At 45.3% G+C, this 19,306-nt stretch overlaps 1 protein-coding gene across 10 annotated transcripts in view; it reads right to left on the bottom strand.

Moving 5' to 3' along the window:
* The window catches only part of LOC120045655 (sodium/calcium exchanger 1-like), a 175,846-nt gene extending 157,340 nt beyond the window's left edge, over positions 1-18,506 (bottom strand). For all 10 annotated transcript variants that reach the window (XM_038990582.1, XM_038990583.1, XM_038990584.1 and 7 more), the window contains exon 1: positions 16,939-18,506. In XM_038990582.1, coding sequence (XP_038846510.1) covers positions 16,939-18,491 — 1,553 coding nt within the window. In that variant the 5' untranslated portion in view covers positions 18,492-18,506. The remainder of the gene's footprint in view (positions 1-16,938) is intronic.
* Between the last annotated feature and the right edge of the window lie 800 nt (positions 18,507-19,306).

Consider the following 19,306-nt stretch of genomic DNA (forward strand, 5'->3'; position numbering starts at 1 on the left):
ACTCGCCCATACTCCGGTCGCCATATTGGGCTGCAGCTACCCATACTTGGTCAAAATTAATACATTTAAAGATGCACTATGCAGAAATCGCTTCGCCATTTCCTGGTTGCTAAAATTCTAATAGTTTGGCAAATTTCAGTTTATGTGACAAAACAAGGAAGTATAGTGTAGAGAATCATTGTAGCCGTATCTTTACCACAACAAACCGATGCTGGCACTAAGGCCGCACTAAATGAGCTGTATAAGGCCATAAGCAAACAGGAAAACGCTCATCCAGAGGCGGCGCTCCTAGTGGCCGGGGACTTTAATGCAGGGAAATTTAAATCCGTTTTACCTCATTTCTACCAGCATGTTAAATGTGCAACCAGAGGAGAAAAAAACTCGAGACCACCTTTACTCCACACACAGAGACGTGTAATTCACTGTATCAGTGTATTCTCTGTAATCCTCTTCCACCATAGTCCCTGTGCCCAAGAACACTAAGGTAACCTGCCTAAATGACTACCGACCCGTAGCACTCACATCTGTAGCCATGAAGTGCTTTGAAAAGCTGGTCATAGCTCACATCAACACCATTATCCCAGAAACCCTAGACCCAGTCCAATTTGCATACCGCACCAACAGATCAACAAATGATGCAATCTCTATTGCACTCCACACTGCCCTTTCCCACCTGGACAAAAGGAACACCTACGTGAGAATGCTATTCATTGACTACAGCTCAGCGTTCAACAACATAGTGCCCTCAAAGCTCATCACTACGCTAAGGACCCTGGAACTAAACTCCTCCCTCTGCATCTGGATCCTCGACTTCCTGATGGGCCACCCCCAGGTGGTAAGGGTAGGTAACAACATATCTGCCACGCTGATCCTCAACACGGGGTCCCTCGGGGGTGCGTGCTCAGTCCCCTCCTGTACTCCCTGTTCACCCATGACTGCCACCCTAGTCATAGACTGTTCTCTCTGCTACCGCACGGCAAGTGGTACCGGAGTGCCAAGTCTAGGTCCAAAAGGCTTCTTAACAGCTTCTACCCCCAAGCCATAAGACTCATGAACAGCTAATCAAATGGCTACCCAGACTATTTGCTTTGCCCCCTCTTCTTTTACGCTGCTGCTACTCTCTGTTCTTTTCTATGCATAGTCACTTTAATAACTCGACCTACATGTACATATTACCTCAATTACCTTGACTAACCGGTGACCCCGCACATTGACTCTGTACCGGTACACCCTGTATATAGCCTCGCTACTGTTATTTTAATGCTGCTCTTTAATTATTTGTTATTTTATTTGTATTGAATTTTTTTACTTATCTATTATTACTTAACATTTATTTTTCTTAAAACTGCATGGTTGCTTAAGGGCTTGTAAGTAAGCATTTGACAAATAAAATTGGATTTAATTTAATTTGACAATCTAAACCACTGTGAAATATATTTTCCATAACCAAAATATTGTAGTTTCGGCTGTTTGAAGCTGGTGTATAAAACCCCAAATAAAATATGCTAAAACGAAACTTAAAAACATAGGAATAGCGTATATAGAACATATATATATTGCTTTTCTTACACTTGCTTTCAATGAGAATGACAGATCTATACAGATCTACATTTCGATGCAAATTTTGTCAGGTCGCCCAAAAAGTTAGATATTGCAGCTTTAAAAAGCCATCATGCTTACTGCACAAATTACTAAACAGATACTGTATTCGTGCTGAACAGCTACTGTAACATTTTAAACATTCTCCGGTCTAGCTGAACAAAGCTGTGGAGCCTAGCATCCCCGCTAGCTAAAGGCAGGCTAACTGCTGTGGAGCCTAGCATCCCCGCTAGCTAAAGGCAGGCTAACTGCTGTGGAGCCTAGCATCCCCGCTAGCTAAAGGCAGGCTAACTGCTGTGAAGCCTAGCATCCCCACAGCTAAAGGCAGGCTAACTGCTGTGGAGCCTAGCATCCCTGCTAGCTAAAGGCATGCTAACTGCTGTGGAGCCTAGCATCCCTGCTAGCTAAAGGCATGCTAACTGCTGTGGAGCCTAGCATCCCGCTAGCTAAAGGCAGGCTAACTGCCGTGCTGCCTGTGAGACAGAGCTCTAAACACTGCAGTGCCATTAATATTGTATATCAGCCAGCCAGCCCTGTCCTCCCTACAGCCACTACACTTACATGACCTTCTAGTACACAAAGGGAGAGTAGCGCTCACACACACACATGCACACACACATGCACGCACACACGCACACACGCACACACACACACACACACACACACACACACACACACACACACACACACACACACACACACACACACACACACACACACACACACACACACACACACACACACACACAACAAGCAAACACACACACAAACACACACTGATCAGCAAAGACAAACTACCTGCCTTCCAGGACACGTACACCACCCGATGTCACAGGAAGGCCAAAAAGATCATCAAGGACAACAACCCCCCTAGCCACTGCCTGTTCACCCCGCTATCATCCAGAAGGCGAGGTCAGTACAGGTGCATCAAAGCTGGGACCGAGAGACTGAAAAACAGCTTCTATCTCAAGGCCATCAGACTGTTTAACAGCCATCACTAACACAGAGAGGCTGCTGCCTACATACAGACTTGAAATCATTGGCCACTTTAATAAAAGGAACACTAGTCTCTTTAATAATGCCACTTTAATCATGTTTACATATCTTGCATTACTCATCTCATATGTATATACTGTATTTTATACCATCTATTGCATCTTGGCTATGCCGCTCTGTCATTGCTCATCCATATATATATATGCATATACTCTTATTCCATTCCTTACTTAGATTTGTGTGTTTAAGGTAGTTGTTTTGAAATTGTTAGATTACATGTTAGATATTGCTGCACTGTCGGAACTGGAAGCACAAGAATTTCGCTACACTCCCATTAACATCTGCTAACCATGTGTATGTGACCAATCATATTTGATTTGATTTGATGTATGTATCATCCCCTGCCAGTGGTGATAGGTGACCTTTCTAGGCCTCTCTGTGTGTATAACTGCTGTGATACCTCTACAGCGGTTCGGGATGGTTGGCTCTAAACAGCAGAGCATGGACAGTCAGTGTTTGTTTCAGGGTCAGATGACAGCTGGGCGAATGCTGGATGAAAACAGGGCAGTGTGTTTATCTAGTTTAACAACATGGATGACCTGCTGCCTGTCACATCTTGCTTAGGAAGCCTGTAAATCAGCCTAATGAACAGGCCAGGTTTCAACTACAACAACACACAGGGCCCAGACAAGGCGTCCTTCCAAAATGGCACCCTATTTCCTTTGTTGAGCAGTACTGTTGGCCACATAGGGAATAATGTTTCATTCTGGATGTACCCCAGAAGTGTGGACCCACTGGGCACACACTGGTTGAATCAACGTTGTTTCCACATCATTTGAATTACATTAAGTTGAACCAACGTGAAATAGACATTGAATTGGTGTCTGTGCCCAGTGGGGAGGCTGATCTGAGAACAGACCTAGTCTATGGGGGAAGAGGAGAGCAGAGGGCACAGCTGGCAGAGTTACCTTCCTAGTGTTTGTCTTGTGTTAGGATCAAGTATCTCTCTGTCTCCAAACAAAGCTCTCATCATAAGGGCTCTGTTGAAATTAGGATGCCAGGCTGTCTGTAGGCCTGGGCTGTGTGTGTGTGCGTGTGTTGGTGTGTGAGTGTGTGTGTGTGAGTGCATCAGAGAGAGAGTGAGAGAGACACAGATAGAGAAGCAGAGAGAGAGAGAGAGAGAGAGAGAGAGAGAGAGAGAGAGAGAGAGAGAGAGAGAGAGAGAGAAGCAGAGAGAGAGAGAAGCAGAGAGAGAGAGAAGCAGAGAGAGAGAGAACCAGGGGCTCATCTCCCCTATCCACAAAAGTGGAGACAAATCAGACCCCAATAATTACAGGGGAATTTGTGTAAACAGTAACTTGGGAAAGGTTTTCTGTAGCATTTTGAATTCAAGAATCCAAACCTTTCTTCAAGAAAAAAATGTAATAACTAAATGTCAAATTGGCTTTCTCCCTAACCATCGCACTACTGACCATATATACACCTTACACACACTAATTAATAAACACGTCCACCAAAAAAAAGAGGGCAAAATCTTTGCTTGCTTTATTGACTTTAAAAAAGCATTTGATTCTATTTGGCACGAAGGGCTATTCTACAAAATTCTACAAAGTGGGCTTGGTGGTAAGGTGTATGACTTAATAAAATGTATGTACACAGAAAACAAGTGTGCAATAAAAATCAAAAACCAAAGAACAGAATTCTTTTCACAATGTCGAGGTGTGAGACAAGGCTGTAGTTTGAGTCCAAATCTTTTCAACATTTATATCAATGAATTAGCAGACATGTTGGACAATTCTCCAGCCCCAGGACTCACACTATTTGACACAGAGGTGAAATACCTGCTATATGCTGATGACTTGGTACTTCTATCACCAACCAAAGAAGGTCTTCAACAGAACATTAATATTCTAGAGCAATATTGCCGTAATTGGGCCCTGGCAGTAAATTTCCCAAAAACTAAAATCATGATTTTCCAAAAACAAAACAGATGTCAGAAACACAAATATAAATTCACCCTGAACAACACCATCATTGAACACACAAAAAATTACACCTACCTTGGTCTGACCATATCTGCATCGGGAAACTTTAATAGGGCAGTGAATGCACTCAAAGAAAAAGCCCGCAGAGCATTGTATGCAATAAAAATGAAATTATTCAAAATCAACATCCCAATTAGAATTTGGACCAAAATATTTGACAGTGTAATCCTACCAATAGCTCTTTACGGAAGTGAGGTTTGGGGGCCACTCAATAAACTGGACTTTAAAATGTGGGACAAACATCCAATTGAAACCCTACATGCAGAATTCTGTCGGAAAATCCTACAAGTCCAGAGAAATACACCAACTAATGCATGTAGGGCAGAATTGGGCCGCTTTCCAATAATAATGAAAATACAGAAAAGATCATTAAAATTTTGGCTACATCTAAATTCAAGTCCAAATTCGAGTCTGCAATTTAAAGCACTTCAAACCCAAGAGCTGAGCCCAGAAACGAGCCCTCTCAGTCAGCTGGTGTTGGACCTAACCAACCAAGCTGACACCAGCACTGCTTCAAAAGAAAGAATTCCAATAAACAAAATCATGAACCAATCAAAGGACTCATATTTACAACATTGGAAAAACGAAACAAAATCCCAAAGCCGACTAAATTGCTATCTGACCCTAAACAGAGAATATGAATTGGCTGAATATCTCTACTCTGTCAGAGATTCGAAGCAGAGACAGATCCTTACCAAGTACAGGCTGAGTGACCACCGATTGGCAATAGAAACCGGCAGACATAAAAAGACATGGCTACCCAAAGAGGAGCGTGTATGTGGTCACTGCCTGACAGGGGACGTAGAAACAGAGATGCACTTTCTCCTTTACTGTGATAAATATTCCTCACCAAGAGATTCATTATTCACAGAAATGACTACATTTATTCCAAATTTTAACTTATTAAACCCAGAGGAAAAACTAAAAATACTCATGGGCGAAGGAGCAATGGCTTCTCTTGCAGCCAAATATGTATTTACCTGCCATAGCCTGAGGGACACTGAATAATAATATCTGCATAGTAAGCAGTAACTTACTTATTATGACTGTTATTGTTATTACTGTTATTGTTATTAGTATTATTATTGTTGTTTATCATTCCAAATAGTAATGGTATGGGTGGTAATGGTAATGATAGCAGTTTAATGATGGTGGTGGTGGTAGTGGTGCATTACACCATACATTACATTCGACTATTGACTGTTACCATTTTATTGTTACTATTTTTATATTTAATTTTGTATTATTATTTACTGCCATTCTATATTATTGTTTGTCATTGTTTTAATTGTATTACAATGTATATTGTATACATTGTTGCTTTGGCAATATTGACACAATGTTTATCATGCCAATAAAGCAGCTTGAATTTGAATTTGAATTTGAGAAGCAGAGAGAGAGAGAAAGAGAGAGAGAGAGAAGCAGAGAGAGAGAGAAGCAGAGAGAGAGAGAAAGAGAGAGAGAGAGAAGCAGAGAGAGAGAAGCAGAGAGAGAGAGAAAGAGAGAGAGAGAGAAGCAGAGAGAGAGAAGAAGAGAGAGAGAGAGGAGAGAGAATCAGACAGAGAGAGAGAGAAAGAGAGAGAGAGAAGCAGAGAGAGAGATAGTAAGAAACAAAAAAAACAAGCCTGCAGCACTTTTCTAACTTCTTCGACTTTGCACCATCTTGGGACATTGCTTGCTACATTGCAATGAGTTCAGCTGCTTTTCCAGGTTAGCCTCTACATGCAAGCAGAGCAGACAGACAGGCAGACATGAATGTCCTCTGACTATCATTCACCCATTTTAAGACGCTGTCAATTCTCCTTATTGAAGTAAAGAGGCTATAATGAAGGACAACATTGATCCACTAAGTAACAACAAGCTCAAAGTAGCAGCAGACAGACAGACACAGCCCTGTCATGTTAATCATACAGCACCGGGCTGTGCACTATGCCTCTGCTACAGACCATTGGGTTGGGCTCAACTCAATTTCATCTCTATCTATTCAGGAGATGAATTGGAAACATGTCCTCTTGGATTGAAAAATGATTGAAAATAGTGGACTATTCAACTAGTCACAGTTTGAATTTCAACAGACTCCCTGAATGGACTTGTACATTGATGTTTGTTGTAATTGAACTGACACCTCATCCCTTGTTAAGGTCTTAGAGAGCATAGAGAACATTTCTGTGGATGATTAGGTTTATTCCAGTCCTCTCTCTGAAAGTGCAGCAGGGTGGGTGTTACGAACATGTTCAGGTCATTTCTGTGAGGGGGAGATGTATTCTAGATAAGAGCTATGCATAGATAGACCATACCACAAAAATCCCAGACAATGTGGATTAATGTGTGATAACCTCAGCCAGGTGGGTGGGTCTTCAATGAAGGATATTTTCTGAGCTAACCACCAGCATGAGGGCTTTAATCTTACTGGCAGCAGTGGACTAGGCACGCGGGGTGTAAGGTATCAAAGGAAAACAGACTGACACACATGCATGCACATATAAACACACATACATATTTGCACACACACACACACACACACACACACACACACACACACACACACACACACACACACACACACACACACACACACACACACACACACACACACACACACACACACACACACACACACAGTGAAGATCTCGAGGCTTTTGAACATCTGGTGCTGGAACAAGAAACAAGGCAGGCCAGACTTATTAACTCAGAGTCCTGCTGTCAGGACCTCCAGACTTCAGCCTCACCAGCTGACACACACACACACACACACACACACACACACACACACACACACACACACACACACACACACACACACACACACACACACACACACACACAGGGAGATGACACACACACACACACACACACACACACACACACACACACACACACACACACACACACACACACACACACACACACACACACACACACACACACACACACAGGCAGATGACACACACACAGGGAGATGACACACACACACACACACACACACACACACACACACATCAGAATGCACCTTCGAGGTGAATAAATCCATGTGTGTGTGTGTGTGTGTGTGTGTGTGTGTGTGTGTGTGTGTGTGTGTGTGTGTGTGTGTGTGTCTGTGTGTGTGTGTGTGTGTGTGTGTGTGTGTGTGTGTGTGTGTGTGTGTGTGTGTGTGTGTGTGTGTGTGTGTGTATGTGTGTGTGTGTGTGTACTGTATCGGCCCATATGTATCAGGGGGCCTGGTATGAGGAATGAGTCCTGCTGAGTGCCTACTCCCAGTAATTTATTAAGAGAGAGAAAATCTTTGATAAATGCTCCATATTTCACAGATCACCATCAGGACACTCCCACTGACTGGCCATCCATCTGACGGGAGCCGGCCTGAGAGATACAAATTGTCATGGTGACAGGCCGGAGGCGAGGAAAGGGGGATATGGGATAGGCTTGTCCTCCACGGATCTGTTTCCTGCCAGCTATGACAAACATGCTCATTCATTTATTCACTACCTCTCTCGCTCTCTTTTGTTCCTTAGTTATCTTTCTCTCAGTTTCTCTCTCTTTCCCACTCTTCCCCTTAGACAGAGTGAGTCATCTGCAGGTAGGTGATTCACTATGAGGCGTCCCTCTTAACAAGGGGTTTACAGATGTAACTGCTAATCAGGTGAGCTGAACCTTCACAGCTACAGTAAATGGCACTTTTCCGGATATTAAATACCTAAAATTAGCCTAATTAGTTAACAAGCTCTTTGGTGTGTTTGGGAGAGAGTGAACATTCGCTGTAGCTGAAGAGACAGAACACTGTAAGTGACTCATCTAGGATTCTAGGTGATTCTCCCTGATGTATGGCCGGATTGAAAACGCCACCATTCTAATCTTGTTTGGGATATCCTGTCACAGTATTCCCCATCAAGAGAGGCCAGGGACTGGGACCAAATCCCTTAGGACGGCATTGACATGAAGCACATCTAGAATTGATCAGTTGAATAATATCAGCAGCACGCACACAGCGCTGGTGCCGTCATGTATTATCTGTTCCACTTCCTCTGACATGTATAACAAATAGATACATGTACAGCGTTGTTCCCTCTGCACCTGGCCTTACTGTGCCCCTATGGAGCTACTGGGGTAAACGTCACAGAGCAGGGGTTGGTGGGGTCGGGGGGTTGGTGGGGTCGGGGGGTGGGGGGTAACAGTATGGACGGGTTCACTACAGCTAGGGGTAATACATTTATAACCCCATCATAAGTCATACCCGTAATACCATGTCACCTCCATAACACTACAGGTATGACCGGTTACGGATATGACTGAATTCGAAAAGGCTCCCCACGTGACTCAGTGAGATAAAATATGACTGGTAGAAAAGGTCAGATAGGACCCGCCGGTTATTTTCATGATGCCTTGCAATCCAGGTCGCTGTTGAGGAGATAAGAGTGAACCAGACACAGGCCGTCTGAGATGAAGGTGTCACAGAGCTGAGCCACAGGATACCGAGCAGAGGCACGTACTAGAAGAGATATACAGAGGTTAGAAGCAGGAGATATCAGTGGTTGATGTATCAGGGGAACTCAGGAGAATATCAGCTAGAGATATCAGGTTGGGATATCCCTTAAGCCTGCAGCGAGGCTCCAGGTTTCAAACATAATCAAGCGTGTGTGTGTGTGAACAACACCTATATTGTAACAGCCCATTCTACCGCACTGCTGATGCCAGGCTCAAATAGATGCTCGGAGATGTACTGACAACGAGAAGGAAGGGAGTAATGATAGAGATGAAGGGAGTGATAACGAGGGAGAGGGAGAGTACAGAGCAGAATCCTCTTTTGGCTCTAAAACAACTCTCCCACAGGACGTCTCAAAGCCTTTTTAGGAACGCTCCTGTTCCAAATTTACCAGAACTATTCCAGATATGTGGTGTATGGAAATAGAGAGCTCATTCTTGCCGGGCAGTGGAGGCCCGGGTGAACGAGAGAAGCCATGTTCTGAGTCTGGAGCTGTGCCATGATCTTGCATCAGTGTTTGTGCTAAGCCCCTGTCCGACATTACGAATTCAAGAGGGGGGACTTTGGCTCTGAAAGCTGCAGTCTTATTTCTCTCTCTCGCTCTCTCACTTTCTCTTTCTCTTTCTCTCTCTGTGTCTGAGAAGGTTGAAAATGCAGTCACATAAAAGCCACGTGGGCCCAGCAAAGCGTGAAATGGTTTTAGCTTTACTACAGAGGAAACACTTGACCACGTACTGCAAAAGCAGTCACTGCGGTTACCCTGAGCACTCCACTAGTAGAATAATCATCTATGTCGTGGGCTTGTTTTGCATCGGTGGCAGGTGTCTTTACTAGCTGAGGTGAATTCATACATCAAATCACACACACACACACACACACACACACACACACACACACACACACACACACACACACACACACACACACACACACACACACACACACACACACACACACACACACACATTTCAGAATATGCTCTCATAAATAGACAGAACATGTTTTTAGAACACACACACGTGCATAGTTGCACAGTTGCACAAACACACACACAGTCACACACACAGTTGTACACACACACACACACACACACACCCACACACACACAAACATTGGCACACTCTTCAGCACTCTACTCACATTGACTAATGTGAATAAATTGCCTTCCATGGCACTCTCTTCCCAAGAATGAATATCAAAATAAGAGCATTAGTGGGCTCATAACCATTTATAGAACCTACTTAGCAGGTGGGGGAATGAAGTGACATTTATATGAAAGATTATCTGTGTGTCCCCCTCACTTTTAAAAGCCCTCAATCCAGGTCCCTAAACTCTGGAAAAAAGTACAGTACCAATCTAGTTTGGATATGAGACCTTTGCCAGAGGAGAAGTCTGGTCTACTGAACAAATTATGTACAGACAATATGTATGTGTTTGGGAGAGACCATACTAGAGATAGTCCTCATCATACTGTCTCCACGAGGTGAGTTCTACAGTAGGTTAGCGTTCTAAGTGGCTGTTGAATGTTGGGGTAGATTTCTGAAATAATCTCTTAAAACTATTTTTTCTCTTTCTCAGGAAGTCATGACTTATCCCATCCCAACCCACTGTAAAAAATGTCACTTCTGAGCCACCGTAGTGCAGATATGTGCACAGAAGGGGAGAGAGAACAGTGGAGTCAGTTGAGTCAGGATGGAGCCTCCTTAGCCCACCATATTAATCCTGTCAGACAAAACATTTGGTGAAAGCAGGAGAAAATTCAGACAGGCTTATACATTTCTCTTCAGAATAAGAGGCCACTAACTGACAGTGCAGGGATAATGGTTACATGACAAGTGGATTGAGGTTTGGAAGTTAAGTACTTAAAGACTTTGTAAAAAATGGTTTATGTTGGTGTGTGTGTGTGTGTGTGTGTGTGTGTGTGTGTGTGTGTGTGTGTGTGTGTGTGTGTGTGTGTGTGTGTGTGTGTGTGTGTGTGTGTGTGTGTGTGTGTGTGTGTGTGTGTGTGTGTGTGTGTGTGTGTATGATGTTACATGCAAAGTAGATTGAGGTTTGTAAGTGCTCACAGATTGCAATAAGTGTGTGCATATGTGGTGGCAGTTGATCATAACATGACAACTGGATTGAGATGTGTGTATTTAACTGTGTGTGTGTGTGTGTGTGTGTGTGTGTGTGTGTGTGTGTGTGTGTGTGTGTGTGTGTGTGTGTGTGTGTGTGTGTGTGTGTGTGTGTGTGTGTGTGTGTGTGTGTGTGTGAGAGAGAGAGAGAGAGGACGAGCGAGAGAGGGAGAGAGAGAAGGGAGAGAGAGAGAGAGAGAAAGAGAGAGAGAGAAAGGGGGAGAAGGGATGGAGAGAGAGCGAGAGAGAGAGAAGGGAAAGGAAGAAAGAGAGGGAGAGAGAGGGGGGAGAAGGGAGAGAGAGGGGGGAGAAGGGAGAGAGAGGGAGAGAGTGAGAGAGAGAGAGGGAGAAGAGAAAGGGAGAAGAGAGAGAGAGAGAAAGAAAGAAGAGAGAGAAAGAAGAGAGAGAAAGAAGAGAGAGAGAGAAGAGAAGTGCAGATGAGATAAAGAGAGAATATGTGTATGCCTGGTTGTGTGTGTGGACATTGCATCCATCATGTCATCAGAGTAACTGTGACTGTGCTGTGTCAGCAGTCTAAGATGGGAGCAGTGGAAAAGAAGACTCCAAGTTATTCTAATCTGTCCACTGGCAGCTCAGTGAAAAACATCCTTAACAGCACTTTCTAAAGCCACTAATCCACTACAAAGACTTGCCTGATATCCATGCCAACTGCTTTGTTTCAGCTTTCATCCTCACTCCCAGTCCACTCACTATGCAATCTATTTCTCTCTTACTCTCTTACTCTGTCTCTCTCTCTCTGTTTCTTTCTATCTCCCTTTTCTCTGTCTGTCTCTCCTTCCATCACCCCTTTCTCAGTTTCTTTCTATCTATCCCATTACTCCCCCTTTTCCATGTTCTCTCTCTCCCCCTCCAGCTGTCCCTCAGGCCCTCTCTCTGTTCTACTGGTTCCCCAGTTCCTGTGTCTCATATACCTGGAGCCTGGAGATGCCCTCCTCTTCTCCTCCATCACATCTGTTGCTTAGCGATGACCTTTCTGTGGATGCAGCCGGTTTGGACTCATTTGTCAAACGACTCACCCTCTTCGTCTTCCTCTCTCTCTCCACTGACCTGGCTGTGCTGCCACACTGCACCAGCACAAAACCGGGATAAAATGACAAAGCAAAAGACAACAACTCTGTCCGAGTTCCCTGAGTATGGATGAAACGTGGTGAAGGTGGAGAGAGTAGAGACAATAGGTTGACATTTAGGTTAGGGAAGCAGAAATGAACATTTTTTGGGGGGGATAAGTCACTGACATTCTGTGTTCCATGTCTGTTTTTACCCATAACTCATCTATGGCATTGTTGTGACGTGAACTGGGGCAAATGTCAGTGGCAGCAGTAGCTCTAGCAGGGTGAGATCAGTGTGAGAAGGTTATTTCACACCTTGAGCAGCCATGTTGCTTTTGTAAACAGCTCAGGGACACCACAAAGCCATGACATCATGATGTCAGTCCCATGAATACACACAGTCACACTCCTGAATGTAGAGGTATACTGTACACAGGATATGAACACATAGAAAGATAGGAAGACGTATAACATAGACAAAGATTGTACATGTATTTATTTACTCAGACACAAACGCACACACCTCTAGCAGTGCTTTCCATGGGTGTGAAGGGCATGTGTTCTCCGGTTACTGAGCACATGGTAATAGCACTACTTTGGCAGGAGTTATGTACACCTGTTACTCCTCTTACAGCCCTGGGAGGAATACAGTTATAAAAGGTTCACATCTAAACGTCAACAAGCACACTGGCCATTCCAGCCAGCACATTACTGCATAAAACACAGGCCTTTATCTCCCACCCCTGAAGGGCGACAGTCCTCACGTAGCTGGTGTCGACTTTACACAGCGTCATAGATACCATGGCCACAGTCATAGAAACTAAACAGGCTAAACCTACAGGCTTGGGACCAGAGACAATTCACATAGAGAATGGAGACCAAAACCGATCAACAGATCCAAGATCAGCTCTTCTGTATCATGTCCACACACAGTCACAACTTTCAGTTATACAAGTTTTGAGGATATAGTTCCTTGTAACGCGACAGGGTAGTCCATAAGAACATGTCTATCTAATGGACCTACACTAGCCATGTCATCTGTGAACCAAACCACAAAACAGCACTGGTGACTTGTGTCACCACTGCCACCGTCATGCCCCTAAAACAGACAGAAAGAAAATCTCCCAAATGGCTGTTGATTATACATGCTAATTAAATGAATCTGTATTCCTGTACAACAGGCCTGTCAGAGAGGAGAGACTGCGACACGGACCTCACAAAAGCCTCATTACCGACTTATGACTAAACTCTAGAGGGACGGCGGCTTGGATGTGACAGTCACTCACACGGGAGGGATCGATGGAGGATGCGAAGTGTCATGGTGTGGTGGGGCCAATGAATAGCATAGCAAGAGGCTATGGCAGCTTGCACTAATTGAAATTCCTCTGTTAATAAGGATCTCAACCTGAAATTCAATGACTGGAAACGGTGGTGCATAAATGTGCTTTGCTATACCACAATGCAACTGTTACTGTACATTTTAAATGACAAAGATTCTCGCCATCTCTCTCTTTTGTCTTGCTATTTCTGTCCATCCTCACATGAGTTGCTCTATCCTTCCTACAGAGGACAAAAGCAGAGAGCTGAAAACACCATCATTTGCCCAATCTTCCACTCTCCAGTCATTTCCCCAACCTGTACTCCGGTCAAACAAACAGCAATCACAGCCACTACGCTAGCCCATGTCTCCAAGCAGGGCTACTCAGGCCCTCACATTCAATTCTGAAGAAAAAATACACTTTGCTTTCTGATGGGAAGAAAAGCCCTAGTGAAAGAGAAGAGTGCTACAACTTCTCTCCTGGCTTGACTGTGACACAAAGGAAGGAGGGAGTTTGCAGCTGAATTAGGGTAGAGGCAGCCCCCGGGCACTCTAATTTAGATCATCCAATTTGTAATTCATTTTTCCGGAGTAAAAATTTCCCCTCCCCTTCTGGGATCTATTTTATCAAGAGCCTGTTGGGAGGCATTTAACGCATGTGCTTCCAGCTCTCTGGCGGCAGGAGGTTTAACCTGCATGTCATCTGAAAATGAAACTGTGATACGGACTCCTACCCACTCAGAGGTTAACATTACTTAGGTCCGAATATTGCTCGAATAAAATTCATGGAATATACTTTGGCAAGATATTAAATAAAACGTGTCTATGTAGATACTGGTATAATTTTGGTGGAAATGAAACCAATGAGGTAGACTGAGACTATGTCTATGACCACAAGGCTCTACAGAGGGTGGTACGCTCAGCCGAACGCACCATTGGGTGCTCACTGCCTGCCCTCCAGGACACCTACAACACCAGGTGTCACAGGAAGGCCAAGAAGATCATCAAGGACCCCGGCCTGTTCTCCCCGCTTCCATCACTCCGACGAGGGCAGTATAGGAGCATCATGGCAAAAACTGTCGGACAGGCCAATAGCTTCTACCCCCAGACCATCAGGTTGCTGAATAGCCACCACTAGGCAGCTACCTGCGCCCCCTGTCCCCTCCCACTATGGACATTTATCATTGTTACAGCTGAAAATATGTATTATTATATTTATTATTGTTTCATTCACTTCTCACTTCACCCCCTGCTGCTCCCATTATCAACATTCCCTCAGGGACATTTACTTCTCACTTCACCCCCTGCTTCTCCCATTATCAACATTCCCTCAGGGACATTCACTTCTCACTTCACCCCCTGCTGCTCCCTTATGGACATTCCCTCTGGGACATTCACTTCTCACTTCACCCCCTGCTGCTCCCTTATGGACATTCCCTCTGGGACATTCACTTCTCACTTCACCCCCTGCTGCTCCCCTTATGGACATTCCCTCAGGGACATTCACTTCTCACTTCACCCCCTGCTGCTCCCTTATGGACATTCCCTCTGGGACATTCACTTCTCATTTCACCCCCTGCTGTTCCCTTATGGACATTCCCTCTGGGACATGTACTTCTCACTTCACCCCCTGGTGCTCCCATTATCAACATTCCCTCGGGGACATTAACTTCTCATTTCTCCCCCTGCTGCTCCCTTATCGACATTCCCTCAGGGACATTCACTTCTCATTTCACCCCCTGCTGTTGCCTTATGGACATTCCCTCGGGGACATTCACTTCTCATTTCACCCCCTGCTGTTCCTTTATGGACATTCCCTCGGGGACATTCAATTCTCATTTCACCCCCTGGTGCTCCCTTATCGACATTCCCTCTGGGACATTCACTTCTCATTTCACCCCCTGCTGCTCCCCTTATGGACATTCCCTCGGGGTCATTCACTTCTCACTTCTCCAACCTGCACTGTCGGAGCTCGGAGCATAATAATTTCACTGTACTCTGCAATTACATCTGTGACCCTGTGCATGTGACTAATAAACTAATCTAATCTAATGGTATATTATATTGCCATATTAAATCAAATTACACCTTGCAAGGAAAAATACAACAGTCAGCTGACACCATTTCATTCCAGGCCGAAAACTCCAATGAATTCAAAATCCAGTTCCACCATTCATTCCACTCCTTTCCCAGAGCTGCGGTTAGACTGTAGTCTACTGGGTCCTACAGTTTCCTAGAGGATGGAGTAGAAGGTCTGCCTTACAGAACCGCCGGGCCCTCGCCTCTGACACTCCATCATTTCATTTAGACAAGTGTTATTAAAATCCACTTAGCAGTGCCGTGAGAGCTACACTATGGAAACTATGCAATGGGCCTTGGAAAGTTGAACCTAAACATCTGCTTTGAATCTGTTTAAAAATGAGCCCTTTTCATTAATCTGTCCCACTCGTCCCCTGCATGTCAAAGAGGGTGAGTATGGGGACAGAGGGAGAGAGGAAGGGATAGAGGGGAATAGAGAGAGAGACAAGTAGCTCTTGTCCTTTAAAAAAATTATTAACATGCCAAACCTTAATGTATAGAAATATGAAATGCTCTTTTCCAGAACAGTATTGAGCCTGGCCTGATCATTAACCCAGAATATCAAGTCAGTGATTTCTACTCAGATTGTCTACTAAGCAATCAATTCAATACACATCAGCAATAGTCAAGCTTAAAGAGTTCAGGCTGGTCATGCCACTGAAATTAATGAGTAGCGATCAAACATGGATAAATCTGAGTGCGATCGAAACACAGTTGCTGAGAACTCAGCAGAAATCACACATTCGATAAATACATCAATAAGTAAATGAGTGAATGAATGACAGAATGAATGAATGAGTGAAAGAAGAAGCAAAGAGGAGAGCGGAAACTAAGGGAGTTGATGACGTCTCCTAATGGCACAGGAGCAGTCTACTGCACCACGACCACGACCACGACCACGACATGACACAAACACACTCAGCATCCACCACATCATCCTCATCAAGACATGCATTCACAGACAAACAAAACCCAGCATCAGCATAGACTACACATGCATATCTAAAGATACTGACAATAAACTGCATTGGTGGATACAGATTCATATATTATACTACATCTTTCAATAGCCTATTCACTTAAAAAAAAATTGGGGCTGAAAGTATTCCTTCAAATGTAAATGTCAAAAAAAGCATAATAGTATTCTTATAAGCAGTGTAATGTCAGCCCCACATATAAACTAAATAACTACTTCAAAGAACCTTCACTGTACACAAGTAAAATATGAACTTACAAGATTTCATCATTCTGGAACTCCAAGACCCCGTGAGTATCTTCAAAATCCTCTCCACCTCCGCGTGCTGTGCCCTCCACAGTCTTGTAGGGCACCATGACGACCCCACGTGCCCCCGATGTACGCAGCACCTTCACCTCCATGGTACCCACGCTCTCACTCACGTGCGCCACCGGCTCCTCGAACGTGAAGATGCCGGCGTGGTCGTCGTCAAAGATGGTCACGGTTGCCGTGGCGGGCAGACCGAGACAGGCCACCGCCTCCACATGATTGGTCTCTGGGTTCTCTACCTCCTCCCCCTCTGCCAGCAGCACTTTGACATTGCTCAGATGGATCAGGAAGTTCTCGTCCTCCTCAAAGATGTCATCATCGATAATACCCACGCGGATCTCTTTCTGGGTCTCTCCGGGCTTGAACACCACCACCCCTTCGGTAAATTCGTAGTCCGAGCCCGCGTTGGCTGATCCATCCTCCGTACGGAATTCCACCGACACAGTCTTGGTCAGGTCGCCACCTCGGCGTAGCACGTTCACTGCCACTGTGCCGCAGTTCTCCAGGCACTGGTAGGAGCCGGGGTCAAAGTAGATCTTGGAGACGGGGTCGTTATCAGCCACATCAGAGCGGACCTCGTGCAAGCTGATGGCCTTGCGGGCCTGGTCGGCTGCATGCTTCTTCAGGATGTTCCCAGCGCCGGTCATGAGTCTGGTGGCCTGGCAGCGGTAGAAGGCCCTGCTCTTCTGCTGCGAACTCAATACCTGGTAGTTGGCCAGTTCAATCAGCTGCTCCACCTCCTTATCTGGGTGCTTCTGCTTCAGCTCCTTGAGGATCTTGGCCATGTCGCGCCGGGTCTCCTCCTCATCCAGGTCCTTCACGTTTAGGTCCAGCCCCAGAGGCCCGTCCAGGAAGTCCGCCGCGTGAGAGTTGAGCATCTTCCCATCCATCTCGATGTCGACTTTGGACGGGAGCGGGCGGTCACCCTCGGTCTCAATGATCATGCCCCGCTGCTTGCCGGTACGGTAGCGCTTGTAGACGTACTTGTAGAAGAGCAGGCGTCGGTCAGCGACCCAGGCGAACAACACGCAGATGGGGAAGAAGAAGAGGGTGAGCAGGCCCTCCCATACCTGCACTATGCCAGGGGAGATGACAGCCAGGATCAGGTAGAGCCATATGTAGGCGAAGATGCTCCAGGTGGCTGTGACGAAGAAGACGCGCAGGTGCTTGACCTTACGGACCTCCCCGTCGGGCACCACCCACACACAGATGCCGATGATGACAAACATGTTGAAGGCGGCGCTGCCCACGATGGTGCTGGGGCCCAAGGCTCCCGCATGAAAACCATGTCCACAAACCTCAATGACGGACAGTAGGATCTCAGGGGCACTAGAACCCAGGGCCATAAGCGTGAGGTTGGACACGGTCTCGTTCCAGATCCGCACGGTGGTGGTGGTGGTCTCTCCGTTGGGTCTCTTAATAGTGATCTCTTTCTCCTGAGAGGTGATGACCTCGATGGATGCCATGAAACGGTCAGCAATGATGGATACTCCGAGGAACATGTACACCAGGGCCACGAAGTAGACTGTCGCCCGTGCCACTTTGTCCCCGAACGAGGGATTCTGAGGTTCCCAGACAGGCAGAATCACCCCTTTTTCGCATGCTGTGCCTGCTGTAGTGCACACAGTAATGTTGCTGCTGGCAGTAGGAGACACAAACTGATCCAAGTCCACATCCGAGGACATAGCCGTCACATGTTGGAATTTGAGGAACAGGATCGCTACGACAACCATGAACCGAAGGCCAAGGGAGAGAATGGGGGAGATCTGAAAGTGTCCCATGATTCTGGAGTGGTTCACTTCCTCTGCTTCCTAAACCTGCAGAGAGGGTGGAAATGAAAGGGTTGGAATGACTGGAAATTTAACACAATTTGCTCTCATTGTAATAATAGCGTTAAAACAATGTAGTAATTCACGTTAATGATATAATATGACCATAGTATACATTTCATATCAATTGCATATTGGTGGATAATTCCCCTGGTGAGTAGCTGTGATGCCTATAATAGAACCAAACATATAGGTTCTGCCTCTTGGTTGGAGGGAAGGGAGGAAGCAGCAGATTCATTTTTATTGATTCTCTGCAGGGATAATGACTTTTCACATATTTCATATGCTTTGTAGGGAACATTATGCAGATATGTCACATGCATTGCAGTTTATGACCGATTGATTGCATCCAGAATCTTTTACAAGGCTCTATAACATGGATGGGCAACCTTCATGGGGGTGGAGGCCACAAAAAAATCTGAACTCATCATGAGGGGCTGGCTTGTGGGTCTGCGTATCCACATCCATACCAACATACGCAGTCAGAG

This window comes from Salvelinus namaycush, chromosome 4 (assembly GCF_016432855.1).
Source record: "Salvelinus namaycush isolate Seneca chromosome 4, SaNama_1.0, whole genome shotgun sequence".
Taxonomy (NCBI): Eukaryota; Metazoa; Chordata; class Actinopteri; order Salmoniformes; family Salmonidae; genus Salvelinus; species Salvelinus namaycush.